Here is an 18,813-nt window from a genome sequence, read left to right on the forward strand (position 1 = left end):
GCATGGTCTCTAAATACTTCTCTGTGATGTTCCAAACTGATGGCATGTGTACTGTTCACTTGCCTTTGCCAGGCTTAGGATGGAACACAGAGAAGACTGGTGAGAATTGCAGAAATTGCTGCCTAGATTGAAAGAACGTTAAACTGTTGCGTGTAGCACAGAGGGCTTGCATCTATGATGAAATATGTGCAGGTAGTTTAGCAGTGTCTCCTTGGCTTTAAGGCATTCTCCTTCCTCACCAAATATACACACACCTCTATACCCAGCACCAGATTACCTCCCCACCACTGCACACGCCTTTGGGTTTACTGCTATTGAGAGCATCCAGTCGGTGTGGTATAAACAGCCTTACCACACTGAGCTGATCCTGAGTCTAGTGTCTTTAAGTCTGAGCTGCTCATACTGATTTCTCTTTGGTGTTTTGAAAACTTGAAAATTGCTCAAGCACTTCACTGTTAGTTTAGGGGCTCCAGACTGGGAATCTCTGATTCAGGGTAAAGGCTCTGTAACGCTTTTTGTTTGTTTGTTTTTTTGAGGAAGATTAGCCCTGAGCTAACATCCGCCGCCAGTCCTCCTCGTTTTTGCTGAGGAAGACTGGCCCTGAGCTAACATCCGTGCCTATCTTTCTCTACTTTATTTATGGGACAGCTACCACAGCATGGCTTGCCAGGTGGTGCCATGTCTGCACCCAGGATCCGAACTGGCCAACCCTGGGCTGCCAGAGCGGAACATGAGCACTTAACTGCTGCACCACTGGGCTGGCCCCTCTGTAATTTTTTTTTTTTTTTTAAAGATTTTATTTTTTCCTTTTTCTCCCCAAAGCCCCCCGGTACATAGTTGTATATTCTTCGTTGTGGGTCCTTCTAGTTGTGGCATGTGGGACGCTGCCTCAGCGTGGTTTGATGAGAAGTGTCATGTCCGCACCCAGGATTCGAACCAACGAAACACTGGGTCGCCTGCAGCGGAGTGCGCGAACTTAACCACTCGGCCACGGGGCCAGCCCCCCCCGTAATGTTTTTGAAGCTAAGAATGTGTGTGTCAAAATCTGTTCTCTTGGGGCCAGCCCGGTGGCGCAGCAGTTAAGTGCAAACGTTCTGCTTCGGTGGCCCAGGGTTCGCCGGTTCGGATACCGGGTGTGGACATGGCACCACTTGGCAAGCCATGCTGTGGCAGGCGTCCCACATACAAAGTAGGGGAAGGTGGGCATGGTTGTTAGCTCAGGGCCAGTCTTCCTCAGCAAAAAGAGCAGCAGTGAGCTCAGGGCTAATCTTCCTCAAAAAAAAAAAAATAATCTGTTCTCTTGGGCCAGCCCTGATGGTCTAATGGTTAAAGTTCTGTGCTCTCACCCTGACAGCCCCAATTTGTGTCCTGGTTGCATAACCACACCATCCATCCGTCAGTTGCCATGCTGTGGTGGTGGTTCACATAGAAGAACTAAAAGGACTTAGAACTATGATCTACAACCATGTATTGGGACTTTGGGGAGAAGAAAAGGAAAAACATTCCTTTAAAAAAAATAAATCTGTTCTCTCATAACACGTACTGGTAAAGGAAAGAATAGAGGGCTTTCAGTCATATACAGAGATAGAATCTACTGTCCCCTTAATAGGATGCATCCTGTGGTGAGAATGTGTAATGCTAGAAGCTGCAATGTACAGGATGAGTGGTGGGGCAAGAGATTAGGAAGTGCAACGGGTCATCTGGGTTGGAAGATAGTCATTGTTTATGCGGTGGATTTGCTTTTTCATCACTGCCAGAGCATGCTGGTGCTAGAAAAAGAAACTTGAAATCATCAGCATGTACTGCCTAAACTCAGAGATTTAACTTAACGGTATGAAGTACCTTATGGGTAAAAAGGGATGCTGCTGGGCTGGCATCCACTGGTGTAGACTGCTGCTGGGTAATAAGTTTTCAAAACAAGTTTGTTCTTTTATATTATAAAAGCCTTCTATGGCTTATTACAGGATAAATAGAAAATAAGGCAAACATTTTTCATCTACCACTCTCCAAAGCATTGTTATTATCTTTTATATCCTCTAGATTCTAAGACACTTCTCCCTGCCTCTTGCATTTCTGAAAATGCTGTGTACTCCACAATGTCGAAAGCAACTTACCAACTAGTTCCCTCATCCCCAGCCCACAAAGTGCACTGGACAATTTGTTGATGTCTTAGAATTGGTGTATATAAATGGTTTGGGGCTGGATGGTCTCTAAGATTACGTTCAACCTCAGTCTGTTCTATCTCATTTTATCCTACAGTCTGTTGCTTCAGAGTCACCTGTGAAGACATCTCCGATGATTAGAGTGGAAGATGATCCCTATAATTTGTAAAACTCATGTCATGTGGCGTGTATGACTTGCATTCTAGTTATTTGTTTAGGTTTCTCTTTAGTGGTCTAAAAGAATTTTTTTTTAGTTTTTTAATTTTTTTTTTAAAGATTTTATTTTTACTTTTTCTCCCCAAAGCCCCCCAATACATAGTTGTGTATTTTCAGTTGTGGGTCCTTTTAGTTGTGGCATGTGGGACACCGCCTCAGCATGGCTTGATGAACGGTGCTATGTTGGCCCGCAGGATCCGAACCGGTGAAACCCTGGGTCGCCGCAGTGGAACGCGTGAACTTAACCACTCGGCCATGGGGCCAGTCCCTAAAGGGAGAATTTTGAGGTTCTAAGGCAGGGATAAGGACAGACTCGTTTTTGTAGTATTCCCTAGCATCCAGCTGTTGAGATAAGACTGAAAATAGAGTTTTGAAAGTCAGTTTAATAACTGGATGAGTTGCCTGAGCCAAGATGAAAAGTGATCCAGGACTGTGACTGGGTTTTGAGGAAAGCTTGAAGTCAAGTTTGGAAAGAAGATGAGTGACTAGTAAAGGACCTGGGAGGAGATGAGGAGGAAGGTGTACCTGGTTCCAGCTTGAGAAGGAGCAGGGCTTTCCCCCAGGTTTCTCCACAGCACACTTTGGCAACTGGGACCAAGGCAGGTCAGATTGTGGCCTCCCTGTCCCATTTTCCTTTAATTTTCAATTTTGGTAAAAAGTCTCAAGGGATTTAGTTTAAATTTCTTCCTGAACTGGCAGGATGAGGTGAGGGTGGTATATTTCTAGTGGCTTCTCAATTAACCTCTCCTCCCTTTGCCCTAACTAGTACTCTAATGTTGACCCCAGCAGCGTTAGTCTTTATTGGAGGGTCTAACAAGTAGTGGCTTCTTTTCCTAATCTGACCCCCTTTATTCTGGTCTCTTTCCCAGCTTAAAGTAGTTGCTTATGCTTACTGTAGGGAGGAATGTGTACTGCTCTAAAGAGAATATTCTAGGATGGCCTCTGAGATGTGATTTAAGCTGAAATCTGAAGAACAAGGTGCTAACCAACAGTGTTCAGATAGAACAGCAAGTGCTAAAGTTGAGGTTGACAGGAGCTCTGGATGTTTAGGAACTGCTGGAAGATAGGTGACTGAAGCCTAGATAGCAAGATGGATGGAGAAGTAGGCAGAAGCCAGATCATGCAGGGCCTTGTAGCCATTGTAGGGACTGGAATCTCTTCTTGGCACAATGGGGAACCATTAGAGGGTTTTACACTGTCAAGGGATTTGGCCTGATGGAAGGTGGCAGCAGTGGGAACAGGCTGTTAGTGAAGAGGCTGTTGCAGTAGTCTAGGCAAGAGATGATGGTGACAGAAGTGATTTCAGAACGGGTAGGACTCGCTGATGGATTGGATGTGAGGGCAGGGTGGTGAGGGAAAGAGAAGGAGCCAAGAATAAGGATGACTTCTGGGTGGATGATGAACAGTGGAAGACGAAGACGTTTGTGGAAAAATCAAGAGTTTTGTTTTGCTGTTTTGTCTTGTCCAAGAAACACTGAAGAGCCGATGGCAAGTGGGCAGCTGGTTAACAAGCCTGGAGTTCAGAGGAGAGGAGTGGGCTGAAGCTTGATGTTTAGGAGTTGTTACCTTGTTGTGAACTCCAAGAAGATAGGGGATGAGATCCATGACCATGGTGGATGTTTTGGCCTCTGATAGGAGGGGGCCCTTCATCCATAATGAAGGAGGAGAAGATAGTACAGTTGCAGGTGAATTTGTAGGTTTGGCAGGGAGGTGAGGGCATTCATGTCTGGTTGCTCAGTAAATTGTGAGGGAAATACCATAAGATTGCTGAGTGCCTATTAGAAGTGCATACTTGTGCACTTAGGGTGTAACCAGGTGCCCACTGTGTGACTTTGTGTTAGTCATGTTGAGTGACTTAGGTGCAGACACAGAAGGTGTATAATTGGGTACAACCAGGCTGGGAAGTTTATCAGGTCTGTACTATGGAGGGGAGAGGGAGTTCAGCTGAGCATTTTTGCATGGAAGTGATTATAGTAATGGACCCTTGACCCTATGAGGTGCATGCTATCATCAGATAGATCTCGGTTCTTGTTTAGCCTTTCTGAAGGTGCCTTGCTCTCATCCCCATGTCCTGACTATAGGAAGGATATGCAGCCATGTAACTCCAGAAGTCAGTGTGTGATGTGTACAAAAATAAGCTGCTTCTAGCGCCAGGGGTGGCCCAGGTGTAGGATTGGAAGCTCAGCACAGATATCCTGGCACTTAGAAATGCCAGGGATCTTGGAGCTCATATGGAATAGTCCAGCCTCTCAGTTTAAATAGCCTGTCTATAGTGTCTTCAACAGACTGCCCCTACTCGAACACTTTTATTGATCGAGAGCTCATTACTTTGAGAAGCAACATGTGATAGCTGTACTGTGCCCTTTTGTCCTCCACGCAGAGCTCATTTCTAAAACTGAGGCTAGAGTTCAGGTCTCCTGCACACTTGTCCTTGCTCTGTAGGATGTTTCTTTTTCCTGGTAGCCCTTGGGTGAGGGGCACAGGAGTTGCTAAATGGGCAGATGTTACTGGTAGCTGTCTTATCTTCTCCAGTGAAATGGCTTATTTTTAGTCAACTATTTCAGTCTACTAAGAACTTTTTTAAAATCTTGATTCTAGGGGCCGGCCCGGGGGCGCAGTGGTTAAGTGTGCACGTTCTGCTTCAGCGGCCCAGGATTCGCTGGTTGGGATCCCGGGTGTGGACATGGCACTGCTTGGCAGGCCATGCCGTGGTAGGCATCCCACATATAAAGTAGAGGAAGATGGGCATGGATGTTAGCTCAGGGCCAGTCTTCCTCAGCAAAAAGAGGAGGGTTGGCAACAGATGTTAGCTCAGAGCTAATGTTTCTCAAAAAAAAGACCCCACAAATCTTGATTCTATAATGCAATATACTAGTTATCTGTCTCAAAGTTGTGTTCCAGTTTTTTTAAACTGTCTTTTGTGTTCATCTTATCCAAAGGTGTGTCATGAGAGACTTTAATAGATTCAGATGTTTGTGACAGCCTTCTAGTAACCCTATCAAAAAAGGACATAAACTAGGTGTAACTTAGTCACCTCATGTGGGCACCTAGTAGTCATCATGTTTTAGTTAACTGGTCACACAACAAGTTCAATGAAACTTTTTTTGAGTTTTATTAACTGTTGTTACACTTGTTTAACTTTTGAAAATTGGAACTTCTGCTGAGCTCAAGTCTCTGGCAACCTTCAGTTTGTAATGTTTTCTCAAAGATTATTGATGATGATTCCTCAAGTTTTTCCAGTATAATTTGCTTAACCAGATCACTTGAATTAATTCAGAGGGGCTCAAGTCTGATCAACCAAATGCTAAGACTTACATCCTAGGGTAGGTGGTAGCTCAGCTGCTCTTCCCATTCTGGGGATAATCTGTGTTACTCACTTGTAGACCTTGACTTCTTGGAGGGGTGTTTGGCTGGCGTGGGGGCAGTGGCCCAGTCTTTGGGCGCCAGGATGTTAGGCCCTCCTTAAGTGGTTAGGAGCGTGATTGGATTCAGCCAGGCCTGCGTTGCGTCACGTTTCACCTCTGCCATTAATTAGCAGTGTGACTTGGCAACTTACCTAGCTTTGCCAAGCATCACTTTTCCTCATCTGTAAAATGAGTGTCTCAGTTGAGGATTAAATGAAGCCTTTAATGAGCTGCCTGGCCCATGGTAACCATCTCTTCAATATGGCCATTATTAATTCTCTTAAGGGTTTGCTGGGTGAAGCTGGTGAGCACACTCTGGGACCTAGAGAGAAGGTAACTTGTTTGGCCTCCTAGGGTAAGGCAGAAGCCCTAGGTACAGATACCCTGGCCCCAGACCCCTCTCTCTCTCAGAAGGAGATGCTGGGCACTCCTTGAAAGCCAGAGTGGAGTATTTTGACCTTTGGCCTAGTGAGAACAAGAGAGAGCATTCCCTTTCTTTGTGTCCAGACAAGAACTAGGTGAATTACAGACGATGGCAGATTTCTTAGGCAGGCAGTATGGAATGAAAGAGGAGACACCTGACTCCTTCCTGATTTAGGGCAGGCTCCAAGGGGCCATGGCCACAGTGGTGGCATCGACTTTGCTCGGGAATCTGGTGGGAGCATGCCCAGTACTGTGCACCTGCTCAGCCTCCCTCCCAGGCTCTCTGACAGAGTCTGGCTCTTGGAGCTCAGCCACAATAATCTCAGTCACCTGCCATGTGGCTCCTTCTTAGGGTCCCTGCGGAATGTGGGTGTCGCTGCTTTCTCACAATGTCCTGTGGGTGGTGGAGTCCTGAGGGGTCTGGGTTTCCTGGAGCAGCTGGACCTCAGCCGCAACCAGGTGGCTTGCCTGCTCCTGGTCTTCTCAGCCACAATGGGCTCTCTACTTTGCCTGGACCTCTCTCCCAACCTGCTTGCCACCCTGGGCCCCTGCAGCCTGTGGGGCCTGGGGAACCTGGAGCAGCTCGACCTGAGCCACAACCAGCTGGCTGAGCTGGGCACAGCCAGGCTTGGGGGCCTCTCCCACCTACGCTGGCTCTTGCTGGCTGGGAATGACATGAGTGAGCTAGAGGCCCAGGCCTTTGTGGCCCTGTGGGTGCTGGGCCTCCTTTCTGTTGTAGGTAACAGGCTGCAGCAGCTCAAATTCAACATCATAGCAGGCATCTGGGCAGCAGGCACACGGCTGCTGCTGGCCAGTAACCCCTGGGTATGTGATTGTGATCTGCAGTGGACCTTCGGGAAGCTTGACCACCTGCGGCACTTGCATGTGGCCAACCTGGGCAACCTGAGTTGTGCTGGACCTGAGCGGCTGGCAGGGGTGGTGCTGGGCAGTGTGGAGGCCTGGCTCTGCACTGGGTTATCACGGGCACCATGCTGGTCACTGGCTGTGGTCCCAAGACGGCTACTGTGCTGGGTTATTGTGGCTGAACACAAGTGCAGGCGGGACCCCAGAGCAGCTGGAGAGCAGAGGAGCCCTCTGGAGAGGTAGGTGGTGCTACAGAGAGAAGTCAAAGCAACTGGAGGATAGCGAGCAGAGGGAGCTGTGGGAGAACAACAAGGATGTTCCTCAGAAGTTTTTGGGACTCAGTTGTCTGATGAGGCAGGGGTGCGAGGAATGGGGGGGGTGGACAACAAATGGTTGTGTTCATCTCTCAGAGCCTTGGACTCCCCCTCATCTATTTCCCTCCTCTGACCCAGCACAATGCCAGCATCTTTCCTGGCCCTAAAAAGAAGGATTTGGTTCCTAGTCCTTCTCAACACCCCTCTGGGGAAGAGGGCAGTAAAAGGTAGAGACTGAAGAGCAGAGGGAACTGGGGTGGGAAGGGTACTGAGGAGAGCTTCCTTACTCCTAGTCTTCCCCCTCTTCATGCATGTCCCTGGCCTCTCCTTTGGGGGACCTGATCAGAAGCTGGTTGCTAAAGTTATGATGGAGGTGGGGTGGGGTATTGTTCCTGTGGGCATAATCCAGGCAGTCTCCTAGAACTATTTTATGGACGTATGTCCATGATCCCAGTTCTGGTCCTCAACACCTTAGCTCCTTCCTGAGGGCTGTGCATCTTGTCCCATTTGAATTGGGGATGGGTGAGGAGATTGGGAAAATAAAACCAACTGGAAAGTTAATTCTGTACTATATTTCTGTATTATGGTGAAGAAAACTTACTGCATGTGATTGTCACTGGCAAGTGGGAGAGGTAAGCAAAAATGACCTTTAACCTAGGCCTTTTCTCAATCTCCTTGCCTGAAGATCACCCCCCACTCACCTGGCATAAACCTACACAATACCATTCCCTAGTTTTTTGCATGGATATATCCCTCTCTCATGTTCTTTTCTGATGTACCCAGACTTTATCCTAATGACTTTGTAAAAAATTAGTGTGAAAAGGTGTTTTGTTGTCAGCTTTCATTGGCTGATTGGAAATTTTTAATTCACATTGTCAGAAATGCTGTTTGGACATGAGCTCCCTCTCCCCTCCCCAGGAACTGGAAACAGATCTGAGTTAAATGGCCTAGGGGAGTGCTTGTAGAGTCTTAACTTCAATATTGGAAGATGAATTTGTGTGTTGCAGGGAGGGGAGGGTGGGTGCAGGCAGATAGGTGGGGACAGCTTTGTGGTGGCAATCCCAGAGTGTCCAGAACTTTTATCCATTTATTTATTTAACAAATAATTACTGAGTACCTACTCTGAACGAGACATAGGGGCAACACCTTTCCTTTAACTATTTATCTATTCAGCACATATTTCCTGAATGCATCCTGTATACCAGGCCCTGAGGATATAACAGTAGCCAGACACCAGACACTGTCCTTGCCCTCATGGAGCTCACCATCTAATGTTAATCTAGTCATTAACAAAAGAATCACAAATATATAATTGCCAATGTGCTAAGTGATTCAGAGGAAGGGTACCTGATGGTTATGAGAATATAAAATAAGGGAGCTGAGAACAAATGAGAAGGCCAAAGGAAAAGGGAGGGAGACCAGCTGGAAGCCTGCTGCAGTTAAACTGACAAAAGATGGTAATTTGGGCTAGAGTGGAGAAAATGGACTGATGTGAGATTTCCTGTACGTCGACGTCAGAGCTCTCTCTTCTCTCGGGACAGATAGAAAGGCAGACCAAGACCAAACTTCTTTACAAATGACTCAGCTAGGAGAACCCCTTACTCTGAACTTAAACAGAACAGAGGTATCTTCTCGGGGGGGGGGGGGGGGGGGGTCTGTACACCATTTATTGAACGCCTACTATGTGCTAGGACCAACACTGTCACATTTAAACCTCAAAACAACCCTGTGAAGTAGATGTCATCCCCATTTCACAGATGAGTCTTGGAAAGTGTAGGCAATATGCCCAAAGTCACAGTTAGGGTTGGAGTTAGGATTGGATCCCAGGTTTAGCTGCGGTCAAAGACTAGCTTCATTCCATCAAGTTGTGGTCCAGGGCTTCTGATGTCCTGAACGCACTGTTTCTTCCTCTAGTCTAGTTTTCAATTTTGTACCTACAAGGAGGGGTCCTTACGACTCCATGGGCAGAAAGGCTGAACTCGGAAACTAGAACACCTCCTTCGGTCCAGAACTAGAGAGCGAAAGCGTTGTTTCCCGTCGGAAGCGGGAAAAAAAAAAAAAAACCCGTGAGACCCGGAAGTTGCGTGTCGCATCCCGGCGCCGGCCTTCCTAACCGGGGTGAGGCCGTAGCGGACTGCCCTTCCTAAAGATGGCGTCGAAGACGGGTTCGCGACGGTGGATGCTGCAGCTGATCATGCAGTTGGGTTCGGTGTTGCTCACACGCTGTCCCTTCTGGGGCTGCTTCAGCCAGCTCATGCTGTATGCTGAGAGGGCCGAGGCGCGCCGGTGAGCGGGCCCACGCGGCCGCCGAACGCGGTGGGGGTGATACGGCTTGTCCCAGGAACGGGGGTGCTTTGAGGTGGGAAAGAAGTTGGGGCCCAGAAGTTGGGACCCTTGGATTGGGAGGAATTGGGACCTCGAACTTGTTAGGGGCTCTGGTCTGGAGCAAGGTGGGCATCGAGCATAGTGCGGGGTTCCTGGCCATGAGACGGGGCTCCGGTTTGGGGGAGGAGTGGAGTTTGTGGGAACTCAAGGGATCTCGAGGCTTTTCTTTCCCCTTCACGCTGTCCCCGTTGCTTTCCCCCTCCCGGCTCGCAGGAAGCCCGACATCCCAGTGCCCTACCTGTACTTCGATATGGGGGCGGCCGTGCTGTGCGCTAGCTTCATGTCGTTTGGAGTGAAGCGGCGCTGGTTCGCGCTGGGGGCCGCACTCCAACTGGCCATTAGCACCTACGCCGCCTACGTCGGGGGCTACGTCCACTACGGGGACTGGCTGAAGGTGAGCCCCTCGGCCCTAGGCGGGACTTCGCTAGCGTGATGGGGAGCCCAAGGCCAGTGTCCGGGGCAGTTGGGCAATGCGTGGAAGCCCGAGGCATGTGGAGATTATCACAGACAGCAAGAGTGGAAGGACCTCAGAGGCCGTACAAGCCTCCCTTTCAGAGTGTGGAAACAGGTCCAGAGATGGGGAACAGATTTTCCCAAAGTCACAGAACAATTAGCCCTACAGGTGGGACAAGAACCAGGTCACCTGGTTCCCAGGATCCTTTAAATCATTAGTTTAGTACTCTCAGACTCATAGGGCAGAAGGGACCCAGGAGAGTACCCGGTCTAACTATCTAATTTTATAAAATTTAGTTAATCCTAGTGCAGCATTTAAGCCTGTAAATGCCAGAACCTGTGCCAGGCACTGCAGGCTTGGAGATAAGCCTGACAAAGGCACTACCCTCAGGAATGGACTGTCAGCCAGTACAGGAAGCAGATGTGTGAACAGCCACGCAACAGTGAGAATAGTGGGGCTTTTTTATGGAACAGACTCTATACGATATAGCAGAAAGAACATTGGGGTTTGAGTCTGCAGACCTAGGGGGCAACACTTGGTATCTGGGTTCTGCCACTTACTTTCTGTAGGACCTTGGACAATTTTATTAAACACTCTGGGCCTCAGTTTCCACTTCTGATAAAAAGAATTATCTATCTCTGCTGTACCTGCCCACCACACTTGGAAATGGTAAGAGCGTTCATCAGCTGGGATGGGATGTGTAGACATGGGCAGTTCTGTGCTCTGGGCAGCCAGGAGAAATGTGGTGGCTGCAGTTCCTGATTTGGGTCCCCTCATCTCGGCCTAGGTCCGTATGTACTCGCGCACAGTTGCCATCATCGGCGGCTTTCTTGTGCTGGCCAGCGGTGCTGGGGAGCTGTACCGTCGGAAACCCCGCAGCCGTTCTCTCCAGTCCACCGGCCAGGTGTTCCTGGGCATCTACCTCATCTGTGTGGTAGGTTGGGGGACCGTTGGCTGGAGGAGCTTGACTGGGAGTGAAATGTGAGTGCATGACTAACAGAACCAGGGAGGTGGGCAGAACAAGGCCTTGCATATGGTTCCTGATGGCCTGGCTCCTGGGAATTGCCCCTGCCAGCTTCTGGACCTTAGGGCCCCTCCAAGTACCTGAGACATGGCTGAGAGTCCCTTCTTCCAACATTATTGCCACCAGGGAGAGAAGAGTTTGGACTGATCATTCAGTCCCAAGCCTGAGAGCCAGGAAAACAAGATGGACTGGTCCTCTCATAGCTCCAGCTCCCAGAGGACTGAGAGAGGAGACAGAGAAGAGGTCTGGTGGGGTTCAGGCCACAGCTGGGACTCTACCACTTACAGCTGATGGGATCTCCCTAGGGTAGCCAATTATGGTCCTCCCTCGTTCTAGGGGAGGCCAGTCTGGATGGGGACAGTTAGAGTCCTAGGCTATTTGGCCTCATCCTGTTATGGGGCACCATATCCAATGTGCAGAGCTCTGTATTCAGAGGTGAGAGTGCCAGTCTAACTGTGGAGACACACTTCCTCCCTTCTGAGCCCTCAGGGTGAGGAGAGACATAGGCCCTAAGTTCATGGAGCTCCCTAGTCTGAGGGGGAGATGCAGGCCCTACTTTCAGAGAGCCCCAAGTCTGAGAGGGGAGTCAGAAGCCCACCTTGCAGAGCCTGACTTGCAGGTGCCATCTCAGGGGTGGCCTTCTCCAGACAGGCTCCTCAGGCTGCTGGAGAGTCTTAGAGGGTGGTGTGTCTCCAGGCCTACTCACTGCAGCACAGCAAGGAGGACCGGCTGGCGTATCTGAACCATCTTCCAGGAGGGGAGCTGATGATCCAGCTGTTTTTCGTGCTGTATGGCGTCCTGGCCCTGGCCTTCCTGTCAGGCTACTATGTGACCTTGGCTGCCCAGATCCTGGCCGTACTGCTGCCCCCGGTCATGCTGCTTATTGATGGCAATGTTACCTACTGGCACAACACGCGGCGTGTTGAGTTCTGGAACCAGATGAAGCTCCTTGGAGAGAGTGTGGGCATCTTCGGAGCTGCAGTCATCCTGGCCACTGATGGCTGAGTTGCACAGCAAGAGGCTGAGATGGGTGCAAGGAGCCACTGAGGGCCACCCTACCTTCCTCCTTGCTGGCCCAGTTATGTTTATTTATGCTTTTTGATCTGTTTGTTTGATCCTTTTGTTTGTGTGGGTATATGTGTTGGTACGAGGCAGGTCTCTTCCCCAATTCCTGGGCTTGGCCCCTAGCGGGTGGGAGCCCTGATAACGATGCCTTACAGGGTTTTTTTCCTGTTCATTAGGAGGAGAGCTGAGGCCGGTTGCTCCCCTGGGTCTCCTGTCCCAGAGGAGGGAATAAGGCAGGGCTAGGGTGGGGATACTGAGAGTGGGAGACAGAGGAAGGAAGACCGAGAGCCGGAAGTGAGCAAATGTGAAAAATTCCTTTTTGAACCTGGCGGGTACAGCTAGGCTCTGCTTTTTGGAGACCGAGGGTCAGGGCAGAGGATCAGCCCAGGAGGAGCAGAGGGGCTGGGCACCATAGAAGTCACGTGGGTTCTCAGGGTATGCCAAGGGCAGAAATAGCATTAGCTGTCACCCACCTTGAGAGCAGAGCAGCCCCCAGTCTACTCTGGGGTGTGCAGGGGTGGGGCAGGCAGCACCAGCTTCCCGCCTCCTGCCTTCTGTCTCCAGCTCCATGGTTGGCCTGGTGGGGTGAGTGCCCCCCAAACACCAGACTACACAGTCCTCCAAAAATAAACATTTTATCTAGACATTTCTTCTAGAATTTGCTTCTCTGGTCTCCCCACGGGGCTCTTTGCCGTTGGCTGGGATTGATCTTGGGTTTCTTGAAAGACCATGTCCGGTTTAGCCCCACCTTGGTCCTCCCGTGATCTTTCCCCTGTTCTGAGCATTCCCAAAGTCCTTTGGCTCTCTTTTCAAGAATCTCCTAATCCTCCCTGTAGTATATGCTTTTGACCTCGTACCTCAGTCCCTCTTGTCGCTTGTCCTTTCCTCCCCATTTGGTGCCAGCTCTTTCTGAAGAAACCTTTGGCGAGGGCAACTAGAGGGGGAGAACTAATATTAAGTGTCCACTATGAGGCCGAGGGTTTTACATTTTACATAGGAGGAAACGGGAGGTCAGAGAAGGTAAGCAGCTTGCCTCAAGCCACAGAGCAAATCCAGCCACAGCTGGATTCAAGGTCAGGTCTGTCTAATGCCCATGCCCAGATGTGTACCCAACACCACCCCTCTCCTGAGGGAGGATAAAGGCTGCTCTTGGAGTCTGGTTCTGCTGCAGCCCCTGGCGTGCTATGGTGGTCTCTTAATTGACCCTTTCCATACTTGTCCATGCACCTCCTGACAGAAAGTAGCACCCGCAGCCAGTATAATGCCTGGCACATTGTGGGGGTCAAAAATGTCAAATGAAATCTCTGGCTTTGGACTCCTGCTGGTCTGAGGTATTCTCCTCCTGCGAAGATGGAGACACAACTTGCAGTGGACCCTAGGGAAGACGTCCAGGTCTGGGCTGGGCTCTGAGCCCTGCGTGCAGAGGGAGCCGCAGCTGCTGCTGGTCTGGTTCTTGGAATGGAGGCTCTTTCCTAAAAGGGGGAGGGCAGCCCCTCTGGGGGCTGCTGACACCAGGGGAAGGGAGATGGTGGCAGCATTTATCCCAGCCCTCCACCACAGTTAGCGCCTCTCTTCCCTCCAGGTGTCCCCTGGTTCCCCAGCCCTCCAGCTCTTGCTCCCAGAGGGTCACTGCTAATTTCCTTTCAGGTGTGAGCTGACTCTCAGACAAGTATTTGCATTTTAATCAAGGCCTCCTGAAAAGTTGCAAGACCCAAAGGAATTAAAATGACTGGTGGTATATTGGGCAGACAGGGGTGATATTTTGGGCAAAGGGGCCTCAGAATAGCACAGAGGCCACAGGAACTGGTTCACCCTTAAGGTCAGCCCTGAGTAGAGCCCTCAAAGGCAAGCCCTCCTCCCCCAAGTCTGCAGACTGAAAATTGAAGCCATCTTTCTGGTCGTGGCTTTGGAGCAAGTGGGGTGTCTGGGGCAGGCCCTTCTCCTTCCTGTGCTTGCCCTACGTGGGCACCCCCTCTGGGCAGAGTAGAGTAGGTGCTGCCTCCTCTGCAGATCATTCAGCCATCAAGCATGGTCCAGCCTGTGGCTGCCTGGGGTCACCTCCGGCAGGCATGACTTTCGGTCCACCCTGGCTTTCCTAGGGCCTGCAGGGCCGGTGGTGAGGGTCAGCTGCCTGGGTCAGAAGCTGGCTTGCAGAAGGAGTCTGGCAGCCCCTTGGCATGGTTGACCAGCTCATAAGAGTCCCGGATATCAGCCAGGCCAAACCAGAAGAAGATCCACTGCTTGTTGGAGAAGCTGCCATCGCTGTGTTTGAAGTACCTGGCCGGGGGGCGGGGCGGAGGTGATGAGACTTAGGGCAAGGCCAGTGCTCACTACCCACTGGTTCATTTATTGAGGGCCTAGTACATGTTAGACACCTGCTGGGACCTGCTGCTGGTTATCTGATTTTATCCTCACAGCAGCAGCCAAGAGCCTGCTGGTGGTATGCTCTTTTCATCGAGAAGCAGCTAAGGCTCAGAGAAGTTAGGTAACTTGCCAGAGTCACACAGCTAGGAAGGTTAGAGTGAGGACTTTTCTTGCTCTCTCCACACTGCCTTGACCAAGCAGTCAGGGGAGTGGTTCTTGTCCACCTCTTGGTGCCCACAGAGCAGGCTGGTAGGGGATGAGGGATAGTTGCAGAAGGAATGAGAGGAGGGAGCGTTCTCCTGGAGATGCAATGAGTCTGGGGTCAGAGCTTGTCAACTGGGCGTGGAATAGAGCATGAAGGGTCAGGATTTTCTGGGGCCCTGGGAGACCCAGCTGCATGGGGGCTGGGGAGTGTCTTCAAGGAATTCATCGTAGCAGGGCAGAGCTGGGTTAAGTGTGCACTGCCTCTGGGGAGATCCCAGGCGCCATGTGTGGTCTGCCCCCTGGGGAATGTCAGGCCACACTGAGCGGGGCCTTTCCCTTGGAGAAGGAAGGCTAATGAAAGAAGGGGAAGCCCAGCCTTCCTGACTGTTGGACCCCCAGACGGCTGGCGAGAGCTGGAGAAGAGAGGAAGGGCGGGGCCCAGCCCAGAGCTGGGAGGGGCTGGACCTACCAGGGATTGATGGGGTTGGTGACCCGCGAGCGCCAGAAAAGCCTCTGCTGGTCCCGCCGCAGGCACTCCCACAACATCTGGCCGGAGCCTTGGCCCTGGCGGCTGGAGCTCACCACAAACTTGTCTAGATACTGGGTGCCTCCCAGTACGGGCTCCGTGGTCAGAATGGCGGCGGCATTGTACCTGGCACAGCGAGGGAGAGGCAGGCTGGGACTTCTCCTTGGCCTGGAGCTGCCCGGCTCTTTTCCCTCCGTCCCTGCCCTCTGGGGCCCGCAGGCTCACCCCTCAGAGACGTAGACAGAGTGCAGCCGTGGGCGCAGCGAGGCCAAGTAGTCGTCCCGGAGCTTCTTGCCGAAGCTGGCGTTGACCAGGTTCACTAGGCGGCCTTGGTCCAGGCTGTCCAGGCTGCGCACTCGCAGCATCCGCTCGGCGTTCTTGAACAGGGTCCCGGACCCTGGGGTTGGGATGGAGGAGGAGGGGTTAGCTTAGCCCGAGAGCCAGGTCCCATCCTCCGTTTGCGCGGCCTCGTGGGTTCCAAATAGGACTGGGGCTGGTGGGACAATTACCCTTTTTTGTGAAATCTCCACAATGAAATGCTTTCTGTGGTCTGCACAGATTTGTATGTGATTTTCACTCAGGGAGGTGCTTTTCCCAGGCAAGTTTGTCCCTCAAGTTCTGCCCACCGCGTGTGGTCCCACGTACCTCCCCTCTTTCCCGGAATCCTCTTCCCCCGCCCCTGGTCCCACCCGCCCATCCAAATCCCTCCCACCTCCCCTAGCCCAGTTCATCCCACTTTGTTCCGCTCCCCCAAGCCCCGCCCATCTGTCTGGTTCCACCCAAGTTCCAGCCCAATCCAGTGCACCTCCTTACTCACCTTCCCGGGTTTCGACAGAGCCGGAAGCCTTTGCTGTGGCGTCCCGCTTCGGCTTCCTTACTAGAGGGGAAGCCGCTCCTCCGGCTCATCCACACCCGGCGCTGCCGGTGGTCGCTCCCAGAACCCAGCACCGCCCCCACGCCCCGGCCGCTGCCCTCACCCTTATTGCTGAAGAGTTCGGTGAGCAGAGTGGCGGCGGCGGTGATGACGGCCGAAGAGTGGTGGGGCAGGCGGCTGAGCACGTCCACGATGAGCCGCATCTGCTGCCGTTCTTTGGCGCTCACCCACTCGGCGTTGGTCACCAGGTCCAGATCGGCGGGCAAGTTCACGTTACTCAGGACCTGCGTCCGGGGCGAGGGGGTGAGCTTCCGGCCCGCAGCCGACCGTTCGCGGCGCCCCTGCCCCACGGACCTCTCCTCACTGACCCCTTTACCCCTACTTCCTCCCAGAGTCCTCGGCCAGGGAGGGCTGAGAGCTGGGCACCGCGGGCTGACCCCTCCCTGACACTCCATTCCCAACCCACCCTGCCTGAGAGCGACTCTGGGGCCCATCAGGGAGGCGTGCGGGGAGCGCCAAAGAGGCGCTCAGCCAGGCCAGGGTCGCGGGGAGTGGAGCCCGAAAGGAGGGAACACACCTTGTGACTGCTGTCGCGCAGGCCCCCTGTGTTATTGAGGAAGATGATTTTGGTGGGCTGCAGCGCCTTGGCCAGCGCCGCGGTCACCTCCAGCGAGTCGAGGAGCACGGAGCGGCGCGCAGCTGTCTCCCCGATGGGGCACAGGATGGGGATGCTGCCCGACTCCAGGCACCACTGTAGCAGGTCCGTCTCCACGGAGACTACGCCACCATAACTGTGGGCCAGACGTGGTGCTCAAGAAGGCCCCCTCCAGGCCCGCCGGGCTGGGGCAGGGCGGGCGCAGCGAGATCGGAGGAGGCCGGAGCAGGCAGGGCCGGCACTAACCTGGCATGAGGGGCCGGCTCAGCGGCGCCCAGCACCGACCCGCCGCCAAAAAAAGGCACGGCCGTGGCGGCGTTGTGCCGCAGTGCGTCCACCAGCACCTTGCAGCTCTGGGAAAGCTGTGCCTTGGCCTCCCAGAAGGAAAGACAGCCTGAGGGCGCCGTGGGAGCAGGCAGCCCCAGGACCACCAGCGGCTTCATGTCCATGCGTTGCAGGAAGGCCAGGGCGAAGGCCAGGCTGGGTACGGCCCGCCGGCACTTGATTACCTCGTCGTCCACCTGCGGAGGAGTGAGCGTTCAGGAGGCGCGACCCTGGCCCTGACTCCTCGGGCACCCGCTTGCCCGCAGGGCCCTCTCGGTGTCCCCACCCTGTCCAGGAGCGGCCCGGTCCCATTTCTGGCCACAGGCGCCCACCCGCTCCGCCCTTTGCCCCGTTGGGTCTTGTCATCCCCTTATCTCACACTAGTGTTCCTCCCTCTGTTCCTCCCTGCGACCTTGGACTCTAGAACACCCTGGGGGGAGGGGAGACGCAGGTGGCTCCTGTCCAGATAGCCCCTTGCCATCTGAACCCCTAACTGCGCCTATGGGGGGGTGGGTTCTCCAGCGCATCACACTTGGCGGGTCAGTGTCCCCAAGCTCCTCACCCGGGCTGGGCGCGGGACTTGGAGGAGTACGCAGCCTCGCCCAGTCCCGGGCACTTGTCTGGGCTCTCTCGTGCCCCTTCCTGGTTCCTCTGCGCAGAGTCCGCAGCCCACCCTTCCGTGCCTGGCTACCTGTCGCCACACAACCCTCATCCCCTCGCTGTGACACGGCCGACGCTCACCTCGACGACGGCGAAGGGCTTAGCGAAGGGGTGGCAGGTCTGGAACTGCGTGAGCCAGTGGCGCGCCTCCCCCAGGCTGGCCCCGCACTGGTTCAGGAAAGTCTGGATGTCCCGTTGCACCAGCGAGCGGCCGGCCGCGGGCCCGGGAGGTTCGGGGGGCGTGGGGGGCGGTGTCCACGGTGGCTCCTCCGTTGCAGGCGAATGGGCGTCGTCCTCGGCGCCCTCGGTCTCCTCTCGGGAGGACTGGGCCGGCGCCCAGGCCGTGCTGAGCCAGCGCCCCGGGCTGGCGCTCCTGGCCGCCCGCCGCCGCGCGCTGCCGCTCAGCCTCCGGGCGCCCCCAGTGCCTCGGGGCCCGCGCAGCCTCCCACCTGCAGCCACCCGTAGGGCCCAGGCCAGCTGCGCCTTCGCCATGACAACCAACCAAACCGGCTCGCCCGCCCACGAGCCACCATCTGTCCGAAGCTCCGGGCTCTGGGGAGGCTCTTAACCTGCCACGGGGCGGAGCTGGACCCGCCGGGGTGGGGCGCGTACAGGGGACGCGGAGTCGCCTCTGGGTGCTTTTGAGGAGGGTCAGGCCATGGGTCAGAGGGCGGGGCCGACAGGATCCCCCGCCCCTGGGGGGACGGAACTCACTGGCGAGGGCCAAGAGACCGAGATCAAGGGTGGCGGGGCGTTTTTAATCTGCTGCCAAGGTCCCTTCCAGGATGGGCTCAGGGGACCCAGGGGTGGCTTTGGCGGTCTGCGGGGTCTTGGTTACTTAAAGGGGAGTCTGATCAGGTCAAGAGGCGAGAGCAGGTGGCAGTTACTGTCAGAC

At 53.5% G+C, this 18,813-nt stretch overlaps 2 protein-coding genes across 6 annotated transcripts; one reads left to right on the forward strand and one right to left on the reverse strand.

The window, feature by feature from the left end:
* Positions 1-9,040: 9,040 nt before the first annotated feature.
* On the forward strand, positions 9,041-12,955 carry TMEM101 (transmembrane protein 101). Of its 4 annotated transcripts, none has more exons than XM_008520569.2 (4): positions 9,041-9,669; positions 9,982-10,162; positions 11,010-11,156; positions 11,943-12,955. In XM_008520569.2, exons 1-4 carry the CDS (start codon positions 9,533-9,535, stop codon positions 12,249-12,251), a joined length of 774 nt encoding a protein of 257 aa, XP_008518791.1. In that variant the 5' UTR covers positions 9,041-9,532; the 3' UTR covers positions 12,252-12,955. The 4 variants fall into 4 exon arrangements, with proteins under 4 accessions (XP_008518791.1, XP_008518793.1, XP_070416489.1 ...); XM_008520571.2 differs by having other exon boundaries at positions 9,472-9,669; positions 11,894-12,955; XM_070560388.1 differs by having other exon boundaries at positions 9,489-9,742; positions 11,894-12,955.
* A 1,015-nt stretch (positions 12,956-13,970) lies between these two features.
* On the reverse strand, positions 13,971-18,537 carry NAGS (N-acetylglutamate synthase). Of its 2 annotated transcripts, none has more exons than XM_070560382.1 (7): positions 18,000-18,537; positions 17,181-17,455; positions 16,857-17,070; positions 16,383-16,563; positions 15,631-15,802; positions 15,349-15,531; positions 13,971-14,974 (listed from the first exon to the last, which is right to left on the reverse strand). In XM_070560382.1, the coding sequence occupies exons 1-7, from the start codon at positions 18,408-18,410 to the stop codon at positions 14,707-14,709; spliced, it is 1,704 nt and encodes a 567-aa protein (XP_070416483.1). In that variant the 5' UTR covers positions 18,411-18,537; the 3' UTR covers positions 13,971-14,706. The 2 variants fall into 2 exon arrangements, with proteins under 2 accessions (XP_070416483.1, XP_070416484.1); XM_070560383.1 differs by having other exon boundaries at positions 13,971-14,588; positions 18,000-18,525.
* Between the last annotated feature and the right edge of the window lie 276 nt (positions 18,538-18,813).

Source organism: Equus przewalskii, chromosome 10, assembly GCF_037783145.1.
Source record: "Equus przewalskii isolate Varuska chromosome 10, EquPr2, whole genome shotgun sequence".
NCBI classification, from domain to species: Eukaryota; Metazoa; Chordata; class Mammalia; order Perissodactyla; family Equidae; genus Equus; species Equus przewalskii.

Coding starts and splice junctions, on each gene's coding strand:
- TMEM101 (XM_008520569.2), top strand. CDS start 9,533: ATGGCGTCGAAGACGGGTTCGCGACGGTGGATGCTGCAGCTGATCATG. Junction 9,670..9,981: donor GAGAGGGCCGAGGCGCGCCG/GTGAGCGGGCCC, acceptor CCCGGCTCGCAG/GAAGCCCGACATCCCAGTGC. Junction 11,157..11,942: donor GCATCTACCTCATCTGTGTG/GTAGGTTGGGGG, acceptor GTGTGTCTCCAG/GCCTACTCACTGCAGCACAG.
- NAGS (XM_070560382.1), bottom strand. CDS start 18,410: ATGGCGAAGGCGCAGCTGGCCTGGGCCCTACGGGTGGCTGCAGGTGGG. Junction 17,456..17,999: donor AGCCCTTCGCCGTCGTCGAG/GTGAGCGTCGGC, acceptor ACTCCTCCGCAG/GTGGACGACGAGGTAATCAA. Junction 15,803..16,382: donor CGAACTCTTCAGCAATAAGG/GTGAGGGCAGCG, acceptor TCCCAACCCCAG/GGTCCGGGACCCTGTTCAAG.